The sequence below is a fragment of the Pundamilia nyererei genome, unplaced genomic scaffold (assembly GCF_000239375.1).
Source record: "Pundamilia nyererei isolate P.nyererei 1_Seehausen unplaced genomic scaffold, PunNye1.0 scaffold00029, whole genome shotgun sequence".
In the NCBI taxonomy this organism is placed as follows: domain Eukaryota; kingdom Metazoa; phylum Chordata; class Actinopteri; order Cichliformes; family Cichlidae; genus Pundamilia; species Pundamilia nyererei.
In genome coordinates, this window is record NW_005187430.1 from 1,528,222 (window position 1) to 1,546,456 (window position 18,235).

An 18,235-nucleotide genomic window follows, 5' to 3' on the forward strand; every position below is an offset into this window, starting at 1 on the left:
TGGCTGGAGAAGGCAGCAGAAAGTGCAGAGAGGAAGTTCATAAAAGTGGGTTAAATTATAAATGAAAGTACTTTTTAAAAGGTTCTTCAAAAAGGGGAAAAAAAGAGAAAAAGTTTATTAAAAGTGAATTAAAAATGATGAGGAGCACAGCAGCTGCACGCGAGCTGGACATTTTAGTGGAAGTCTCAGGTTCACCACAGTAAAACCCTTTAAAAATAGACATTTTCAGTTCAGTACCTACACCGACATTCACTCTGTGTCTGCTCGTAAAGCTCACTGACAGTTTTTGGCTGCTGCTTTTAAACCGAGGTTATTTCTGCTGCCTAAAATGTGTTTCTGTCCATCTGAATCCACGTGCTGCACCATTAGCAGGAAGTTTAACCTGCCTTGTATCTGTCACCCTCACAGACAGCGACCACAAATAACACATCTGGCTAGCTTTTTAAACACACTCAAAACAAATATTTACATATTATTTTGTATAAATACATAAACTAATTGAGAGTACCATTAATATAGACTTTATAATTACAGACTACAGAAGCATTTTAGGGGCTGATTTAGGACACGACCTGGAAAGATGTTGTTTTTGGTGCCAATTAAATTTCCAAATAAACCAAATTAATATTCACTTACTGTTTATAAGACACAACTATATTCTATAAAAATTGAAATGACCTGCACACATATATTTCTGACTTTGCTGGCATGTGCAGATTAAAAGTGTGGCTATTTTCTTTATTGTTTCTTAACACATCAACAGTAATGGATGCATTCAGATTTAGTCCCCCCGACTACAAAAATAGTTATTTATTAAATACTGTAACTATTATGTAGTACGTAGCATTATTTTATTGGCATATTTTAATTACAAAAAGTGCAATATATACCTTTAAAATGTAATTGTTCGCTTCATGAGAATTTTATTCCAAATTGTTACCAACTTGTACGTTTCAGCTCATGGAAAAGCTTAAAAATGATTATTACACAGCAGACAGGAGAACCTGGAGCCAGATGGACAGAAGACCAGAAATAAGGAGTTAGATATCCTCTACGGGGCTTTATGTTCAGCACGAGAGGCTTCATTTATGTGCCTCCGTCTCCCTCAGTGTGCCGCAGACGAAGAAAGCAATGAGATTTATATGTGTGTGTGTGGGACACAGCAAAAAGAAGAGCAAAAAAAAAAACATCTGATAAAAAACACACCCACACCCCGTGTAAACACACACGCTCACTCTCTCATTCACACTCACACACCACCCAAACCACAAAGAAATATGATTATAGCTTCTGACAGATTATAGTCCAGTACCCCGTGGTAGTTCACTAAATCAGCAACTTCTGCTGCTGATATTTTTTTATATATTTATATATACTTATATATACTTCTTTCCTCTATTTAGGGAAAACTATATAACCAAAAATATGATATTAAGTGTTGATTTCTTGCACGGCGGAAAAAGAACAAATGCAAAAAAAACCCGAAAATGTTTTCTGAAACGTTCCCGTTAACCCAAAGAGATTCAGATAAAACAATGCAAATCTGAACAGGAGCTCATTTAGTTTCATTTCTTTCTTTTTTTTAACGTTAAAGCTCTTTTTTTTTCACTAAGTGGCAAAAACAGAGACATGCAAACTTTTGATTTCAACAAACCAACAGAAACGGGAGAATGAAAAAAAAATGGAAATGAAAAGATGTAAAGCATCCTCTAGGAAGTAAGCCCAACATGGAAGACGCCTCCTTGAACCAAACAGGTCCAGAATGCATCGCAACGTAGTGGTTTCCTTATTCATGTGCCATCGTCGAGGGGTTGCCGTCCCTTCCGATTGAGAGGCGGTGCATTAACAGTTCGAGGCTCTATGGAGACACTCAGGAACAGTTAGTGTGACGACTCGCTCACATGGAGCATCACAAATCCAAAAGTCCACATTCTCCGTTCCTTTTTCCCTTCTGAATCCCCTCCTTCCCCATGATGGGAAGGTACAAAGTGGCTGCGATACAAACCACAGGTCAGTTCACACAGATACACCATCACACACATCATCAGCATCATCACACACAAACACACAAGCTGGGTCGATATCTGACGTTACAAAAAATATTTTTGTTTTTAAAAAAATGAAAAGAATGGAAAGAAAAAAAAGAGCTAAGCAAACAGACATGAAATTGGCATGTGGACTTTTGACACAAATCGTGCATGTGCTGTCCTTGACGAGGGTCAAAGTTCATGTAGCGGGAAGGGGGTTCTTTGTTTTTTTTCTTTCTTTTTTTTGTCATTTAGGATTTAAAAGTGAGAGCGCACCCATCTCCCACCTCACCGAAACTGAAAAGCTCTTCTACAAGGCTTTGACTTCATCTCGCGCCCATGAGTGTGTTTGACCTTTAGTGTCTTGTTGATCCCTCCTTCCTTCTTATGAACAAAGGTCAAACAAAAGAAGAAGAAATGTTTTCCTGTGCTGAAACCTGCAGGAAGACTGAAATCCTCACAGTCAGCATGTGTGTTAGTCAGGTAGCCGGTCAAGTCAGCTAATGAGTCCGCCAATCAGTCCGTATCAGATAATTTCACATTTGAGTTGCAGTCGCAGGGATTCAACTTCCCTTTTCTCTTATCTCGGAGCGGGGATGAGGAGGGCGGTGCTTAATAGGGACTTCTGGCCCCCAATGTGCTATTCCGTCTGGGTTAAAGGTAGGAGTGTGTCCTGGGATCCCAAGAGTCTGTGTCTGACCCTGTGGAACGATTAGTGTTGTCACTATGTGCCAAATCAAAGCGGTTCATTCGCGGTTTTCAGCTTCTGTATCATGAAGGGGGGGCAGTCAGATACAAAAATTAGTTCCAAAAGGTGACGTGCGATTGTAATTCTCTAATCCAGGATTTTCCTCACAGGATGAGCAGGTCTCACAGATTAGGTTTGATCCAACAAATGGTCGATACGCCTCTAAACCCCCAAAGCTCATTCACCTCCAAGTCGATGACAAACAGCAGCTGATGAATCCCCCGAAAATCAGCAACCAGGTTGTTTTATTTTCCATTTTTATGAGCCCGCCAGCTATTTGTAGAGCAGAGGATGACCTGCAATTGTCGGCCGTAAGCGGCTGGCAGCGCGGGCAAACAACCACCCTCCACTTCACTTCCCAGCATGCTCCTCTGGATCTTATATGAGCGGGTCAGGGGGCAGGGTGTGCTGGATCTGCTGTGGCTGCAGGGGGGGCGGCAGCTGCAGCGGCAGCAGGGCCTCCACCATGTTGTGGCAGTGCGGGGGCGGTGTCCCTTCGCTGCTGGAGCTCTCGGCCACCTCGCCGCCGTGGAAGAAGTAGTCGCTCTGTACAATGAAGGACTCGATGACGGCCTGGTTCAGCTTGGTGGTCGACAGCGTGTCCTTGTTCTCGAAGTCGGGCCGCATGAGCGTGGGCCAGAAGCAGATGGACAGATTGTCGGCTGTCATCAGGGTTGTTTTGCTATGCTGGCTCACTCTGCGGGGAAATAAAAAGGTTCAAAGTTAAATCAACACTGGAAACAACAGCTCCAGAAAACAGGTGGTCTAAGGTGACAGCACGTAAGGAAATGAAAAATACCTTGACTTTTTATTTATTCTTTAACTGCTAAAAACATAAGAAAGCAGATAAAGGTTTGTCAGTTAAAGTGGACTCGTGATGTTCATTTCAGGCTCCATATTTTTATTCGTGGACTCTGGAGTGGCTTAGCATGATTCACAGTTCAAAATAATCCTTATTAATTAAATAGCCAACTTCCTTCCGACTGACTGCTGCTCATAAACAGAAAGGTTAAACAATAAGTGGGTGGAGCTTGTTTGAAACAGCATATAGATGACAGGAAAGAAGGAAAAGCAGAACAGTTTGTCTTAAAGTTGTCATACTCTGCTTGGTTACTGTGTGCAAACGAACCAAAAACCATGCATTGGGATTTTAGCACTCCATGATATTAACACATACCTCGCTATATTCTCTATAAAGTGGGAACAATGTGGGACTCTTATATCACATTTAAATGTATTCAGTTACTTAGTGAGGAGCTATTGCAATATTCAGTAAATTTAGTAAGACCGTTCTAACATGATTTATGCCGTTTCACTGCTTTTCACTCATTTAGGGGATAGTCTGGTTCCTTTGAAGTGGGGTTACATGAGGTACACGCTCACTGTCAGTGTGCTATCTTCAGCAAATGGCAGCAGGCGTGCGCCCAAGCTGACAGGAGCCCCGAATGGCACAGGAGCAGAGAAATGTACAGCTGTGAACAGAATCGAATGCAAAAACCCACTTTTCTGAGGGACTGTTTTTGTCAGTGGAGCTCGGTGCTTATTAAGAGAACGACTTCTTTCTTAGTGTGTTTCAAACTTTGACAGCTGCTGTTCCATTAAGCTGAAGTGTTCCTTTAAACTTCAAGATATTATTTGCTGGTTTACTAGTGCTGTGCAGCGAACGGTGCTGGAGACATGGATAAAAGCCACATTCTGTGATGGAGTGACGACATCGATCAGCATGAGGAATGTCTGCACTTATCGATGCATTCCTAGTTTAATGTCTTATTTGCAGCTTTTGCTTCATGTTGTGTGAATTTCATGTTCTTTATTTTCTCTTTTTTAAATTTTCAACCATCTGTGTCGCAGAAACTGTCAATTCATCACAACTTGTGTCCTCCCCGACTTAATTTTTGGGATTTGCATGCCGTTGCCCAACTTCAGAGTGACTTCCTTTTAGCACCTGGTAGAAAAACCGTCCCTGTTGAAGCTGCTCTGCAGTCTGTGTCTGTTCACCATCACCCTGTGTTGCAGCTACAGGCTGTAATAGTCTCTCATCTCATGTCTCGCTTAATGTTAGGTCACCTTGTCCGCCTCGTATATTAGTCATGGGTGTTGTTTAGAATTTCATTTCATGTCGGACATTTTCCCTCTTTACTTATCTCACAGGATAACACTGCTGTTTAATTCAAATGTGTTCAGGTCCTCTCATATGACTCTCACCCTTTGAAACTTGTGTTTTGGCTTCTATTTTTTTTTAAGTCTTGCCCACAAATACCAAACCATAAAGAAGCTCCAAAAATACAAAAATCCTCTTGCATGACGACCAATGAACCTCAAAGCTCTGAGAGAAATGTTGCTGCTGTCTCTACATTAACAGGGCTGCTTGCTCTATCAGTGAAAGCTAACAAATTAAGTAATGATCACTGGATGTCAACTAAACTAACACAGAACCAGAGAAGAAGACAAACATTTCACTCCTGTGTTTTATCCATTAACTGTAGCGCTGCCGTTCACTAGATGTCATCTCCGACCATGTCCTGTCAGTCATGATCGATATTTGGCACAAAATCAGACTTTGCCCGATGTTTCAGAGTGATTTATACTCATTCTGTATCTGCAAACTATGTAGACATTTGCGAAGAAATAATTAGCATTCAGTCGCTGCAGCAGTTACAAAGTACAGCTGTGGTCTCAACTCAAAGGAAGTTAAAATGATATCTGCAAGCGGCTCTTTTCAAGTTTAAGCGATGCGTTCACTGTCACCACAGGTATACGGCCATTTTGACTTTGAAGCTTGCAAGCATTTCACTTAAAAAAAACATGGATAAAGAAACACACAAGAGGGAATGTATTCTGTGCATGCGTGTGTGTGTGTGTGTGTGTGTGTGTGTTGCCTTTCATTTTTACCTGTTTAGGTGTGTGATGATGTATTTGAAGACCTGGTAGTTGACGGGAGGAAACTTTTTCACAATCTCCCGCAGTGCCTGCAGACGCTCCATGTAGTCCATGATTTCTAACACACACACACACACACACACACACAGGGAGAAAAGACACAGAGCGTTTTACATTTTACACACAGTCTCTCTTGGGAAAGGAAATTATACTCCATGGAAAACAAAAGGCTGAAACGCTGCCAAAAGCAGCTCCCACGCTGTGCACAAACAATACACACGCAACCACACACACAACAACACTAAACCTTGTGGGCAGAAATAAAACTAGCCTTCCCTGTATAAGGTCTGACTGTGCACTGGTTAAGACAAAACAGATCAGCCTTTGCAGATTAGGAAAACAAACATTTGTTCTCAACTGTTCAGATTTCAGGGGAGACAAAAAAAGAAACACAGCATCTGATTAAAGACCCAGTAATCATAACTGAGGCACAGAGCTGGGCAGAAACACACTGGGCAGCAGCAGTTTCCCTCCCATGTGTTCAATAATTCTTCACTGTCACCTGCTTGAACTATTATTTGTTGCAAGATGTTATGTCTCATTACCCAGACAGGTTTGATGACTAACCACAGAAGCTTATCATCAGATGCAGCAGGGACCACACAGTTATTTATTAGATCAATGTGCAATTTAAGCGATTTCAAACCACAGCCTCCTTTTTGAAGGAATTTCTTGAACTTTCCACAGTATTGATCAATTCCTTCTTCTGATTCCGCCTCATTTTTTGACTTTCAGACTTCAGCAAAGTTGAAAAGATCAGTCACAGTAGACTGATTAGCTGCACAAGCATCTACGGATTCATTTGCTATTAGGAAATCAAATATCAGCAATTTGTCTGATACCTGATAAGTTCACACCACAGAGCTGCCAAACTGATTCGTCTGCAAAGACATGTCATTAACAATGGCAATTCAAAGAAACAGAGACAAATTATTATTGCTATTATATAACCAAGTATAAGACCAATCAGTTGAGAACGTATGACAGTTTAGAGACTGATAAGACTGCGAGGGCTGTGCTGTATGAAGCCTGAGGGGTGTATGTTAGTGAGGCTGTAAGGCTTCCCCTGGATCACAACATGTCTTTGGAGTACGACTGTACTCATCATCAGGCATCATTACCGTAAAGTGTAAGGCAATAAGCTTATCTTCTGTTTTTCTGACAATGTGTCAGACAAAAGTGTGCATTATTATTATTGAGTAAATTAAACTGCAATTAAAGGGACTTGTGAAAAAATGTTTCATTAGGACGATGGTGATTTTCTAAAAACTCTTTGATAGGATGCCAAAGAGGAAGAACCTGAGAACTCTGGATACAAATGAACTTCCCTTTCTGCACAGCAGGAGGAAATGTTGATAAATCATTTGGGTAGACGGGAGGAAGAGAAAAGGGGATGACGTATAGCACAGGTCCTCAGCTGGAACACACAACTACGCAGAACATCTGTATGCCTTAAACATTAGGCTTCAGGATGCCCCGCTTCTTTGCCCTTTCCCACAAAATTCCTAAGTGGAAAGACACAGTGTGTTTGTTCGCCACATGATGCATATCGTTGGATTCTTGACTGCGTCGTTAAAAGAGAACAGTCTGGGAAAGTGTGACTTTAAAAACAAAAAAAAGTAATCAGATTTAGCATCAGACTCTTATTTGGTTTAGTTAAATGTTAAATTTGATCGGGGAAAAAACAAAAAACAAAACATTACCAAGTAACAAGAAAGATCCTGCTATATTCCTAGAAGGTAATTTGTCTGTTAAATTCTTCAGTATTCCACAGCCTCTCCAGGGAATGCATCACTTTCCTGCCGGCGAATGCTCAATGGAGCTGAAACGCTCCACTTACTTATTAAATATTTAAAGAGCAGATGTGAAATAAGAGCTTCTACCTTTGGATTGTCATAACAAGGCCGCTTCAACAAAACCCCTGCCTGTCCTATCTGGAATATTCTCCAGGATATTCCAGACATTCCAGGACCAGCAGGACGCCATTTATATTTCTAGACACAAACGTAAAGGCCAACGTGTACCAATGCACAGATTTATTCATCCTGCACGCCATCAATCATCCTAACGAGGAGCCAACGGGAGCCTTTGACCCTCTAATGGCTGGAAGAGGTTAAAGGTCGTTAAATGAATGCAGTCACAGCTCGACACAGTACACCACGGGACCGATATAACGACCGACTCCAGCTTTTATTAAATATATATCAGCCTGACAGCATCTCACAATGTATTTGGTTCAATAAGGCGATAAAGCTCAGTGTGCACATGTGTTTAGGCGAAGCTTTGATGATCCCCATCGGGAAAAGACCCTGCTGCTGCTACAGGAAGCTATTGTCGTTGTTATTGTTGTCACGGAATGAAAATAAATAAAAGGATTATTAAAAGTATGCTGAACAGAAAAGGCAGAAAGCCAAAATCAACTTTAGAACTGACTAGAAAAACTAACACAGTTTCCATTACATGAGAAATTAGTGCAGCAGTTTGAAGCTGATCCAGGCAAAACTGCAAAGGCTAAGTGCTTATTTACAGGTATATGTATTGTATGCCATTGTTTACGTTCACAGTCTCTTTTTTCCTTCTCTGATTACAATGTTTGGAACTTTTCCATGTGTCTTGATTCACTCTGTTATCACATCTATTCAACATGACCTGAAACCAGCAACAACAAAAGCCTGATTCAGGCTCCAGGATAAGTACACTGGTGTCAAACCTGCTCGACAAGTTGGTTACCCTCCTGATGGAAACGTACTGTCGTGTTGAACTGCTCCAAGTTTAAAGAAACAGACAGGAAAGAGGCACCTCAAACTAGACCTTAGTCACGTAAGGAGCAAAAAGATAGAAAGAGAAAGTCAGAGAAGAAGAGCTGATTTAAACGATTCCTTTACCAACTATCAGTTATTTTCCTGGTCATTAATTTGTATATAAAGCCCTGGTTCCTGCTCTATACGAGTCATTTTCTAGAGAAGAAAAACCAGCACCACCCTCCAGATTTCTTCTTCTGTCAGTCTGAGACTTTTTACAGTTCTCCTTGTGTTTAATTTTGGCTCGTTAATCTGCTGGAGTCAGCCTGATGGTTTCAGCATTATAGACACACAAGCAACACACACACACATACGCAGGATGTCTGACAGCATCCTAGGCCTGAAAAAGCCTCTTAAAAGTGAATGATGTGACTCAAAGCTCTGAGCATGTGGAAACACAACTAAACTTCTGCAGCATTAAGGCCAGCTGCTACAGCAGACAAGAGGTTAAAAGTAGAGCCTGACTGATTGGACTGAGGACTGTTAAGGCCGATACTGATATTTGGCAATTTAATTCTGCAGGCCTCTGGTGGGAAAACTGTGCAACATCAACACTCATTACATGGTTAAAGGGTGTTTCTCCAGTCTCCTCTTAACTTCTTCATTTTTTAACTGCATGCATGTGCCTTTATCGGGGTACGACTTTATGTTATTCTCAATAGCACAATAACTCTGAAGCAATGCTGATCAAACTTTTTAGGGGTGTAGGTAGAGTGCTTGTTGTTTTACATTTGAGTTGTAAGCGGGTAAAGGAATATTCCAGCATGCTGCCGCCCAGTGAACCTAACCCTCCATTCACTGTTTTGACTCTGTTTAACATAATTACATCATTTCCTACGTGTTTAACAATTCCTTTAACTTAAAAGTTGCACCAAGTTTTTAATGTGTCTGTCTGGGTGTTTTTGCTATCAGGAAAATTGCAGTTCATGACTCGGGTGCGTGTTCATTCTTACTTGCGGCCTCCACCAGCTCTGGGTGCAGGCTGTAGGGGATCAGCGGATCGGGCAGGTCAGCAAAGAAAGCCTTCAGCGCTCCAGCAACGGCATTCACCGCCACATCCATCGCCACAAAGTCAATACTGTGATCTACAGGGAGAGGGAGGGAGAGAGAGAAAAGAGGCTCAACAGCAGATTCGCAAGGTCACTCTGTTTCTGAAGCTTGTTCTGTAGCATTCGTTTCATCCTCTGCATCACAAACAGGAAAACAGCAAAACAACTCCACCCACACGCAGCTTCTGGTTAATACGTTCAAACTCACTGTCCTCTAAAGTCTCCCTTTAGGACCTCACAAACAGTTAAAGCACTCTCCTTAAACCCTTTGTCACTGTGCTCAGCACATTTGTTCTTTTCCTTGCTGTTGTAGCATCAAATTACATTTTTCTGCACAGAAAACTTCCAACACAGTTCTCCAGCCCTGTTCTTAGAAAGTATAAATCACATCCTTCCCATTTGATCTTTTCTACACAATAAAGGGAAACAGCAAAGCACCCCCATATACAATGCAATGTCATTTAAACATGCATGTCTGAATATCTTATTATAATATTCTGATCTAGTTCCCTCGAGTGTAATGTCATTCAAATTTATTCACGTGTGGCATAACTTGTTGTTTTTCTGGAAGGGAAACTGTTCATGATTACGAGCAAAAACAACAACAGTATCTGGCATCACTGGAGTAAAAATCCATTATAACCTATTAGAATATTGTAATTTAAAAAGTGGTAGAGGGACTGCATGGTAGCGTCTGTATGGAATGTATAGTAGCGACCGACTGATTGCTGAGGTAAGACTGTGGTTAGATCACCTGTATTTATCACCCTGTCATTTGTCAGTCAATGTCATTACTTTATTTTTTTAAGTGGAACTGGTTGTTGATTCAATCGCCTGAGATTAGTTGACCTTAGTACTAGGGCTGCACGATTTTGCATAAAATGAGAATCACGATTTTTTGGCTTAGAATTGAGATCACGATTCTCTCACGATTTTCTTTTCCAGTATAAATATTTATTGCACTTATTAACTGCACATCGACTTCGTAACAGTTGAGACTGAACATAAAAACAATAAATAAACATAAAAACAACAAATGTCTCACGTTTTGTTGTTGCCGCAAAATGTTGTACTGCTTGAAATTCCGTCTCCACCGTTGCTCGATGCTGCGTGTATAGAGCACGTAGTGCAACAATAGAAAAATAGTTGCGGGACGGCACTGTGTAGCGTTTGTCTAGGGTGTTGATCATTTTCCTAAATCCCTCGTTTTGCACAGTGTTGATGGGAGCCATATCTTTGGTCAGGTGATAAGTGATAGCCTCCGTAATTTCTTTGTGCCTGCGGGAGGTCGACGGGTGTAGGGAAGCGCTGTATAAGGTTCCCGTTATTGGTGTTTGGGTGGTTGACCGGGACGGATTTTCTCCTGTCACTTTCTCGTCATCCCTGACGTGCTCTCCGTTGTTTTTTCCCCTGCTAATGTTAGCATCACACGGCACAGCTTCTGTATCACATGGTATAAGGCTCCGTCGTTTGTTGAGCAGGAAGAGTGAGCGCTTGTTTTCATGCAGATTACATCTCGGATCAAAATGCCGGGACATCGTCGTCTTTTTTTTCTTAAATCGTTGTCATTTGGAAATGAGATCGCACATAAGTATGAATCGAGATCGCGATTTTCTAACGATTAATCGTGCAGCCCTACTTAGTACCCATCTGCCAGACGTTGCTAATGGATACTTCACCTGTCATCATTGCAAGCTGCTCAAGATCAATCCCACAGTCTCGGGTCAGCACAACATTACCAGTGTACATATATGAACCTGAAAAGGTGTATTGGTGTTTTTGCTTTAACAAAAGACTATTCGTGCAATAACATTTTAGTAAGTCACTTCAAATACAAATTATATGTAGCATACTTCTGCACTGCAAAGCATGAAAATAAATATGTAACATGTTATGTGACAAATGGGTAGAAGACATTGAGAGGCATTTATTTGAGTATTTCAGAGGAGCTGGCTATGGTTCATGTTTCGGCGTCTGTTAAAGAACGCTAAAAAACTAAATGTGCTAGCAGCTTGTTATTAGTTAACCAAAGTATCCTTCCTTTGAACACTCAGCTTTTAAGCTCAGCGCTTAGCAATGACACAAACTCGATACGAACTGCTTTTCTGGACTAGATGACCATCGTTTGAAATGGAGGGAGGTCATCTGGGCATCTATGGCTACATATTCAATGGTTAGGGGGAACAGATGGCAAAATTACATCCCAGAGACACTTGCAGCCACACAGATGTATAAGCCTGTTATATGCATGTTAAGCCTGAGTGTGGAGCAGATTTGTGGATCCGGGACCAATAACCTGCACTCGTGTCCTCACATACGAGTCAAACAGGATTTAGCTGGGTCAATGTTTCAGTTTGAAAGGATATTAAAGAGCCTGTCAGTTGTGGTGATGCAGCAGTGAGGCCCACAGCTCAGTTTTTGTGTCTGAGCAGGAGAACAGAGCTCCTCTCTGATCACAGCTAACAGAGGTTATCATGAGTGTGTCTGGAGGCACAGAGGGCCGAGTGTTTCTCTGATGGAGCAGCGGGACTGGAACAGAATACACAGCCAGCTCATGAAAGCTTTTTCTTGCTCTATTATTTCTGATGAGGGAGAATGGATGCTTCAGCTCCATCACGTTTTACTTTCTGTTTCATTCACAAATCAGAGGAGAAAAAAAAAAGTGGGTTGGGTCCAAATCGATCAGCTTTCTCATTAAGCCAGGGTAAAAATACTCTGTAATGACAGTTCAAAGGAATATGTGGAGAAAGAAAAATGCGTATTACTTGCTGTTATGACACTCGGCAACAGCCAAATGACATTTGGAGGGAGGAGAAACGGTGAGAAAGAGGACAGAGCCCTAAGGTAACACGACAGCTGTCACAGTGAATCTGAACGCATGCTGACAAACACGCTGAGCTAGAAACACTTGAAGGAAATGGAGAGCATTGAGCAACGGAGGGATATAAACAACAGGAAATGCACAAATGAATTTAGGAAGGACAGGGTGGGAAAGGAGGAGTCGAGTGAAGGAGGTGAGGAAAGGAAGGAATTTCAAAACAAAAAAATGGTGGCAGCCACCAAAGCCTCAGCCTCAGATACACATCATCTTTCATATTAAAAAATGTTTTTTAATATGAAATAATCATAGAATAACCAAGAATATGCTCGAGCTCTTCTCCTGAACAGAGGACCAGAAGAAACAGAACGCAGAAAGAAAAACAAGAAATGCAGAAATGATTCAATAATCATTGCACGCTTCATCTCAGTCAAGTCTCCATATTTCAGCACCTGGCTGTAAAATGCCTGACGCTGCTGACCATGTGCTGGTGATTTCTGCCTGTGGTGACTTTATTTATACTAACAGCCCGTTTGGCAGCGCCCCAACCCTCATGAGCAGTTTCGACTGCATGCGTTTCTCTTTAAGCACTTCTGCAGCGTGGTCAGGTTTGGAATCGGTCTTTTGGAGTTTTCTCTGTGGGTTAAATACATTGCACACATCACACATGCGCTGCTTGATTCTGGAAATGTTTTCCAAAGAACTCCCAGGTTCTTATAACGGCACGATTTAAGTTTATGGGAAAATAATTTCGAAACACATTCTGTGAAACTAATAAAGACTGTTTGCCTCCATGCTTTGAAAATCCAGCTATGCACGCTCTTTCTTCCGATTTCTTAATAGTTAAATATGTATTCATAGGTCTATTACTACTACTACAAGCATGTGTCTGAGCAGATGAGTGTTTTACCTTGATCAAACTGTTTCTGAATGTTGTCCTGGTCTGTCTTGTTCCCACTGACGCGATACAGGCCCTCTGTCGTCAGACCTGGAAACACATACAGCCATTTTCAGCAACAGCTCTAATGGACTTCATTCATGTGGACTTAAAGCAGCATTAAACACACAAAAAAAAACTGTTAAAGTGCTGAGCTGAAACAGATGGGCCAACAGAAGCACCGTTTCATCTAATGTGGTTTTCCACATTAAAACATACTGAGAGTATTTGGATTTAAAGCTAAAAAACTATGTCCTCTTTCTAGGATTTCAAAGCCTCTAATAATATTCACATTAGACATGTTACATTTAACTAGAACTTTTCTTTTATTTCTTTTTTAAATACTTGTAAATGCTTGTTGTGACACTGGTTATGATGCAATTAAGCCACAAGCTGCAGCAGAAAGAAAAACAAAACTTCCTAGAAAACATTTACACATTTTTTAAACATATAATTCATTTGCTCTGAACAAACGGGAGAACAGCACTACAGAAACAACCAGAGACATATATTCCATCACAATCTCCTGAAACCAGAGGCAGCAAATATTATACAGCTGTACTTAATCCACAAAAGGTAGATCAATAGAGAAAAGAGAGAAAACGGAAAGAAACTTTAGTTGGAGTGCATTTTGTTAAAGGAGGCATTTACACCTTTCTCCATTTCTTGTCAAACATACACTCACCAGTCATTAGTTACACCCTGCTAGTATTTTCCTTTACAGCCAGCATACATTCAACAGCGTGCTGGAACATTTCACAGAGATTGTGGTCTGTGTTGACATGATAGCATCACATAGTCGCTGCAGATCTTAACATCTGAATGATTCATCAAACCAGGCGAGGTTTTCTGATCCTCTGTTGTCCAATTTTGATGAGGCTGTGATAACTGTAGCCAAGATTTCCTGTTCTTGTAGGACCAGGTGTGGTCGTCTGCTCCTGTAGTCTATCTGCTTCAAGGTTTGATAACCTGATTGTAACAAGTGGATATTTGAGTTACTGTTACCTTCCTATCAGCTCGAAGCAGTTTGACTACTCTCCTCTGACACCAAAAGGGCATATTTGAACACACTCCCTGAATATTTCTCTTTTTCTCTGTAAACTAGAGATGGCTGTGTGGAGAATTCCCAGTAGACCAGTAGTTTACCAAATAATCGTACCAGTTTGTCTGGCACCAACAACCATGCCATGCTCGACGTAAATTAAATCAGCTTTCTTCCTCAATCCATGTGTGACTGCATAAAACTGCTGCTGCAATGCAATGTAATTAGATATTTGCAAAACTATGAAATGCATGTGTTGTAGATTGGCTATAATCTAATCTTTTATAAACCACCATCTCCCTCTGGATGCAGTTAATAAGGTGTGACAATAGTTTAATATTACTAGTTTCTTTTTTTCCTTTTTCTTTTAAACATACCTTTATGAGTGGGACACAGACAGAGGAGGATGAAAGTGGTAGGTTAAGCATCTCTCTTACTAGCTAAATGCCAGCTCAACATGACACACACAGCGAGATTTAGTCAAAAATATGACGAGTTTTGGGCCACCCACACTATGTTATTCATTATTAAGCATCAAAAAATATACATCACATATACTGCAAGTATATGTATGAGTGCAAGTATAAATTATGACCTTTAGTCTTCAGAAATGACAAATTCAACAGTGTGAGACCAATTTGAGACGAATAACATCACAGAAAATCGCAGTGCAACATGAGCACCAGTCATCCAAAGCAGCAACAGCTAGATCAACAATTTTGCTTGCAGACTTCAGCTGGTCTGAGAGCAGCTTTAGTTAAAACCTCGGACCATAAATATCACAGCCAGCTGGCACCTGACAGCTGATCCCAGACCAGCACATACGGAGACAGAGTGTCTTAATTAGAGCAATAATGTGTGTTCTGCCTGCAGGGAAGAACACACACACAGGCACACACACACACAGGCATGTATACTGCAGTGTGGATGACCTTGCAGCAGCCACTACACAAAAACTACTGTCGTGTGTGTGTGTGTGTGTGTGTGTGTGTGTGTGTGTGTGTGTGTGTGTGTGTGTGTGTGTGTGTGTGTGTGTGTCCCTGCAGAGGCAGTTAAGCAGAGACAGTATTATGTAAATTCAGCTTTAATGGATTCAAGTAAATCGTGTCAACTGTGAGCAAGTGTGAATGTGCATGTGTGTGTCCGCTTGTGCGCCCGCTTGTGCGCATGCATTGATCTGCACCTTTCAGCGTTTTTGTTAAAAATGTATGCATGCTTGTGTTGACTCAGGTGTGTGACATGTGGTAACTCTTAAATTAATAACACAAATTGTAGTGATTGTGCCAAATCACCACAGCCTAATCAGCAACCCACTCGACCTAATTTGTGCATGCGAGTGTATACGTGTGTGTGTCTGTGTGTTCACACACACAGCGTGATGTATAAGCTCAGTAAACAGAGTGGGTGGAAAAGCTCAAATATGTTCTGCTGCTGCACCTTCAATGTGCTCCAATTACTATATTTGTGAGGACTCACTTGGACCTCCACATTACAACTCAAAGCTTCGACCTTCAGCCTGATGACACACTGTTGTGAAATAAATTACACGGTAGAGCAACGCCTCGTCCGAATGTTTCCCTGAGTCACAGCCATATAACTCCTCTGCAGACGCTGGGTGTTCCTGATCTGCTTCTCTGCACTTAACGCACATTAACTTGGCAGCGACACATCAGACTTTCATGTTTCACAGAAAACTGAACATTGAAACACTGAACAAAAAGCACAAAACTGGAAAGACGACGGTTTCTGAAGTGGAATTTTAATGGTTCAGAACATGAAATGAGCTAAAAAGGTCTCAAAAGTTCTATGTGCACTATTTACCAAAGCCATTCATGTCAATGAGGTTTTAGTCAAGGTTGACAGGGTCGCAACTTTACATGTTTTTGCTTTACTCTTGGATATGGAAGCATAAGTTTTGGATTATACTTCTTAAGTTCTGCAATCCAAAAATTAATCATGAATAGCAAATTAGCATCAGCAGTGTTAGCATTTACCATTACCGACGTCTCTTATTGACAGCATGAAGCATTTCTACTCTGGATGTGTTCTTTCTTGGAAAACAACACCTGCACATCACCACTGAGGATTTTAAATCCAACAATCAAGATGTGATTGAAGTACAGACTTTCAGTTTTAATTCAAGGAGGAGTTTACTAAACAAATTGGTCATAACAGCAACTTTTAGACACAGTCCCACATTTAATCGGACTCACAATTAATCAGACAAACAGTTTGATAGCCAGGTGTGCCTGTTCCCTTGTTATTTCATGAGAAATGAAGCAGATATAATATCTTAAGTTGATTCAAACTGCTGAATTTTGAGATGTCAGAACGGCATAATTAAGCTGAATGCACTGAGCAGCTCGGCTATTCTTTGACAAAAACGCTCTTTTCTCATTTTTAAGCTGGTTTTTTTTTGTTGCTGTTGATGTTTTGTTCTTTTTTTAATGAATGAGAAACAATCAGCTGATGATTAAAAATAAATGAATGAATATACAATAAAACATTTGGGGGGTACTTTGTGTATGAAAGCAGAAATCCTCTCCTTTCTTTTGATCTATTCACTGTGTTCATATTCATAACACCAAATATTTTAGGGGTCTTAAAGATTAGTAAATATCATTAAAAAGCCTGGCAATTTGTCCAGTGGTGAAAGTGTTTGCCAATATTTTGCTGTATACATTTTCCACACTAGTTTTGATCTTTATATGTAATGGCTCCAAAGTGTAGCTGGAGACACAGATCCTCTTTGGGTTTGTGTCAGAAAGGCCATCCGTAACAACGTAAAACTGCCAAATCGATCCATGTAGAACATAGTGATGGGCTTTGTAACTTTTAGGACAGTAATTTGAAGTCCAATCCGATAAATAATTTGGACATTTTTCTCCTCTACTAGCTGATGATGATGCAACTCATATTTACTCTTTTTTTCTGTGCCCTGAATCTCTCATCACCTGACCTTAAAATAACCCCCAAAGGCCATTGCCAAAAATGCCACCACCCTGTACATCTGTGCGTCCTTGCGAGGACATTTGATTCTCAACAGGATGGAACACAAACACACAGGACCTGAAGGAAAGGAAGTTAACAGTGGAGTTCATGTTTGCATGTTGAGATCAGACAGGACTCGTCCTGCTGTGATATGATCTAATATCCTGACACACACACACACACACACACACACACACACAATAGCTCAGCTCTTCTCACATTGCTCAATTTCGATCTCTCTCTCTCTTTTTCTTATCTATCACAGCAGTTTCACGGTTTCTCCTGCTACCTGTCTCTCTGCTCACTGGCCAACTGCCACAGTCATTTTATTGCCACGATAACCATCTGCTGTGGGAGGGGGACAGGAAGCTAGTTCAATGAGTGAAAGTCAATCATTGGCTATTTTTAACTCTTATTTTACCAGTCAGGGACATGCGTTATTTTCTTTCTGCCCCCTGTGAAAGTCGAAGCTGACGATGATAAATGGCACAACGATTCGTGTTCCATGCCTGTTTAACAATGCGTTTTGGTCATTTTTCTATCCAATAAAAGTCATCTAAACAGTTATCATGGAGGTGATTTGTTATTTTGTTTGTAGGGTTTTTTTACCCTTTCATAAGCTTAAATTTATTTTGTTGCATCCCAAATCAAAAGCATTTTCCTACTGTGAAAAGCTGCAGTGAAAAACAATATTAAGCGTTCCAGTTATGCAAAGCTGGTGCGTTCAATAATGGAACAAAGACACATAAATAACTCTGAGAAAGAAAAAAACACCCCCAATAAATCCCACTTTGTTCAACACACACATGAGGATTGTTGCACTGAGTAAAACACCCAAAGTCACAACCAAAAAAAGAAATAAATAAATATTCCTTCTGTTCT

The 18,235-nt window shown here is 40.8% G+C and overlaps 1 protein-coding gene across 3 annotated transcripts in view; it reads right to left on the reverse strand.

Annotated features, from left to right (window-relative positions):
• Positions 1-2,102: 2,102 nt before the first annotated feature.
• Positions 2,103-18,235, reverse strand: part of arhgap5 (Rho GTPase activating protein 5) — a 49,348-nt gene continuing 33,215 nt past the window's right edge. For all 3 annotated transcript variants that reach the window (XM_005728574.1, XM_005728575.2, XM_005728573.2), the window contains exons 4-7: positions 13,294-13,371; positions 9,470-9,601; positions 5,668-5,773; positions 2,103-3,472 (exon numbers count right to left, since the gene is read on the reverse strand). In XM_005728574.1, coding sequence (XP_005728631.1) covers positions 3,154-3,472; positions 5,668-5,773; positions 9,470-9,601; positions 13,294-13,371 — 635 coding nt within the window. In that variant the 3' untranslated portion in view covers positions 2,103-3,153. The remainder of the gene's footprint in view (positions 3,473-5,667; positions 5,774-9,469; positions 9,602-13,293; positions 13,372-18,235) is intronic.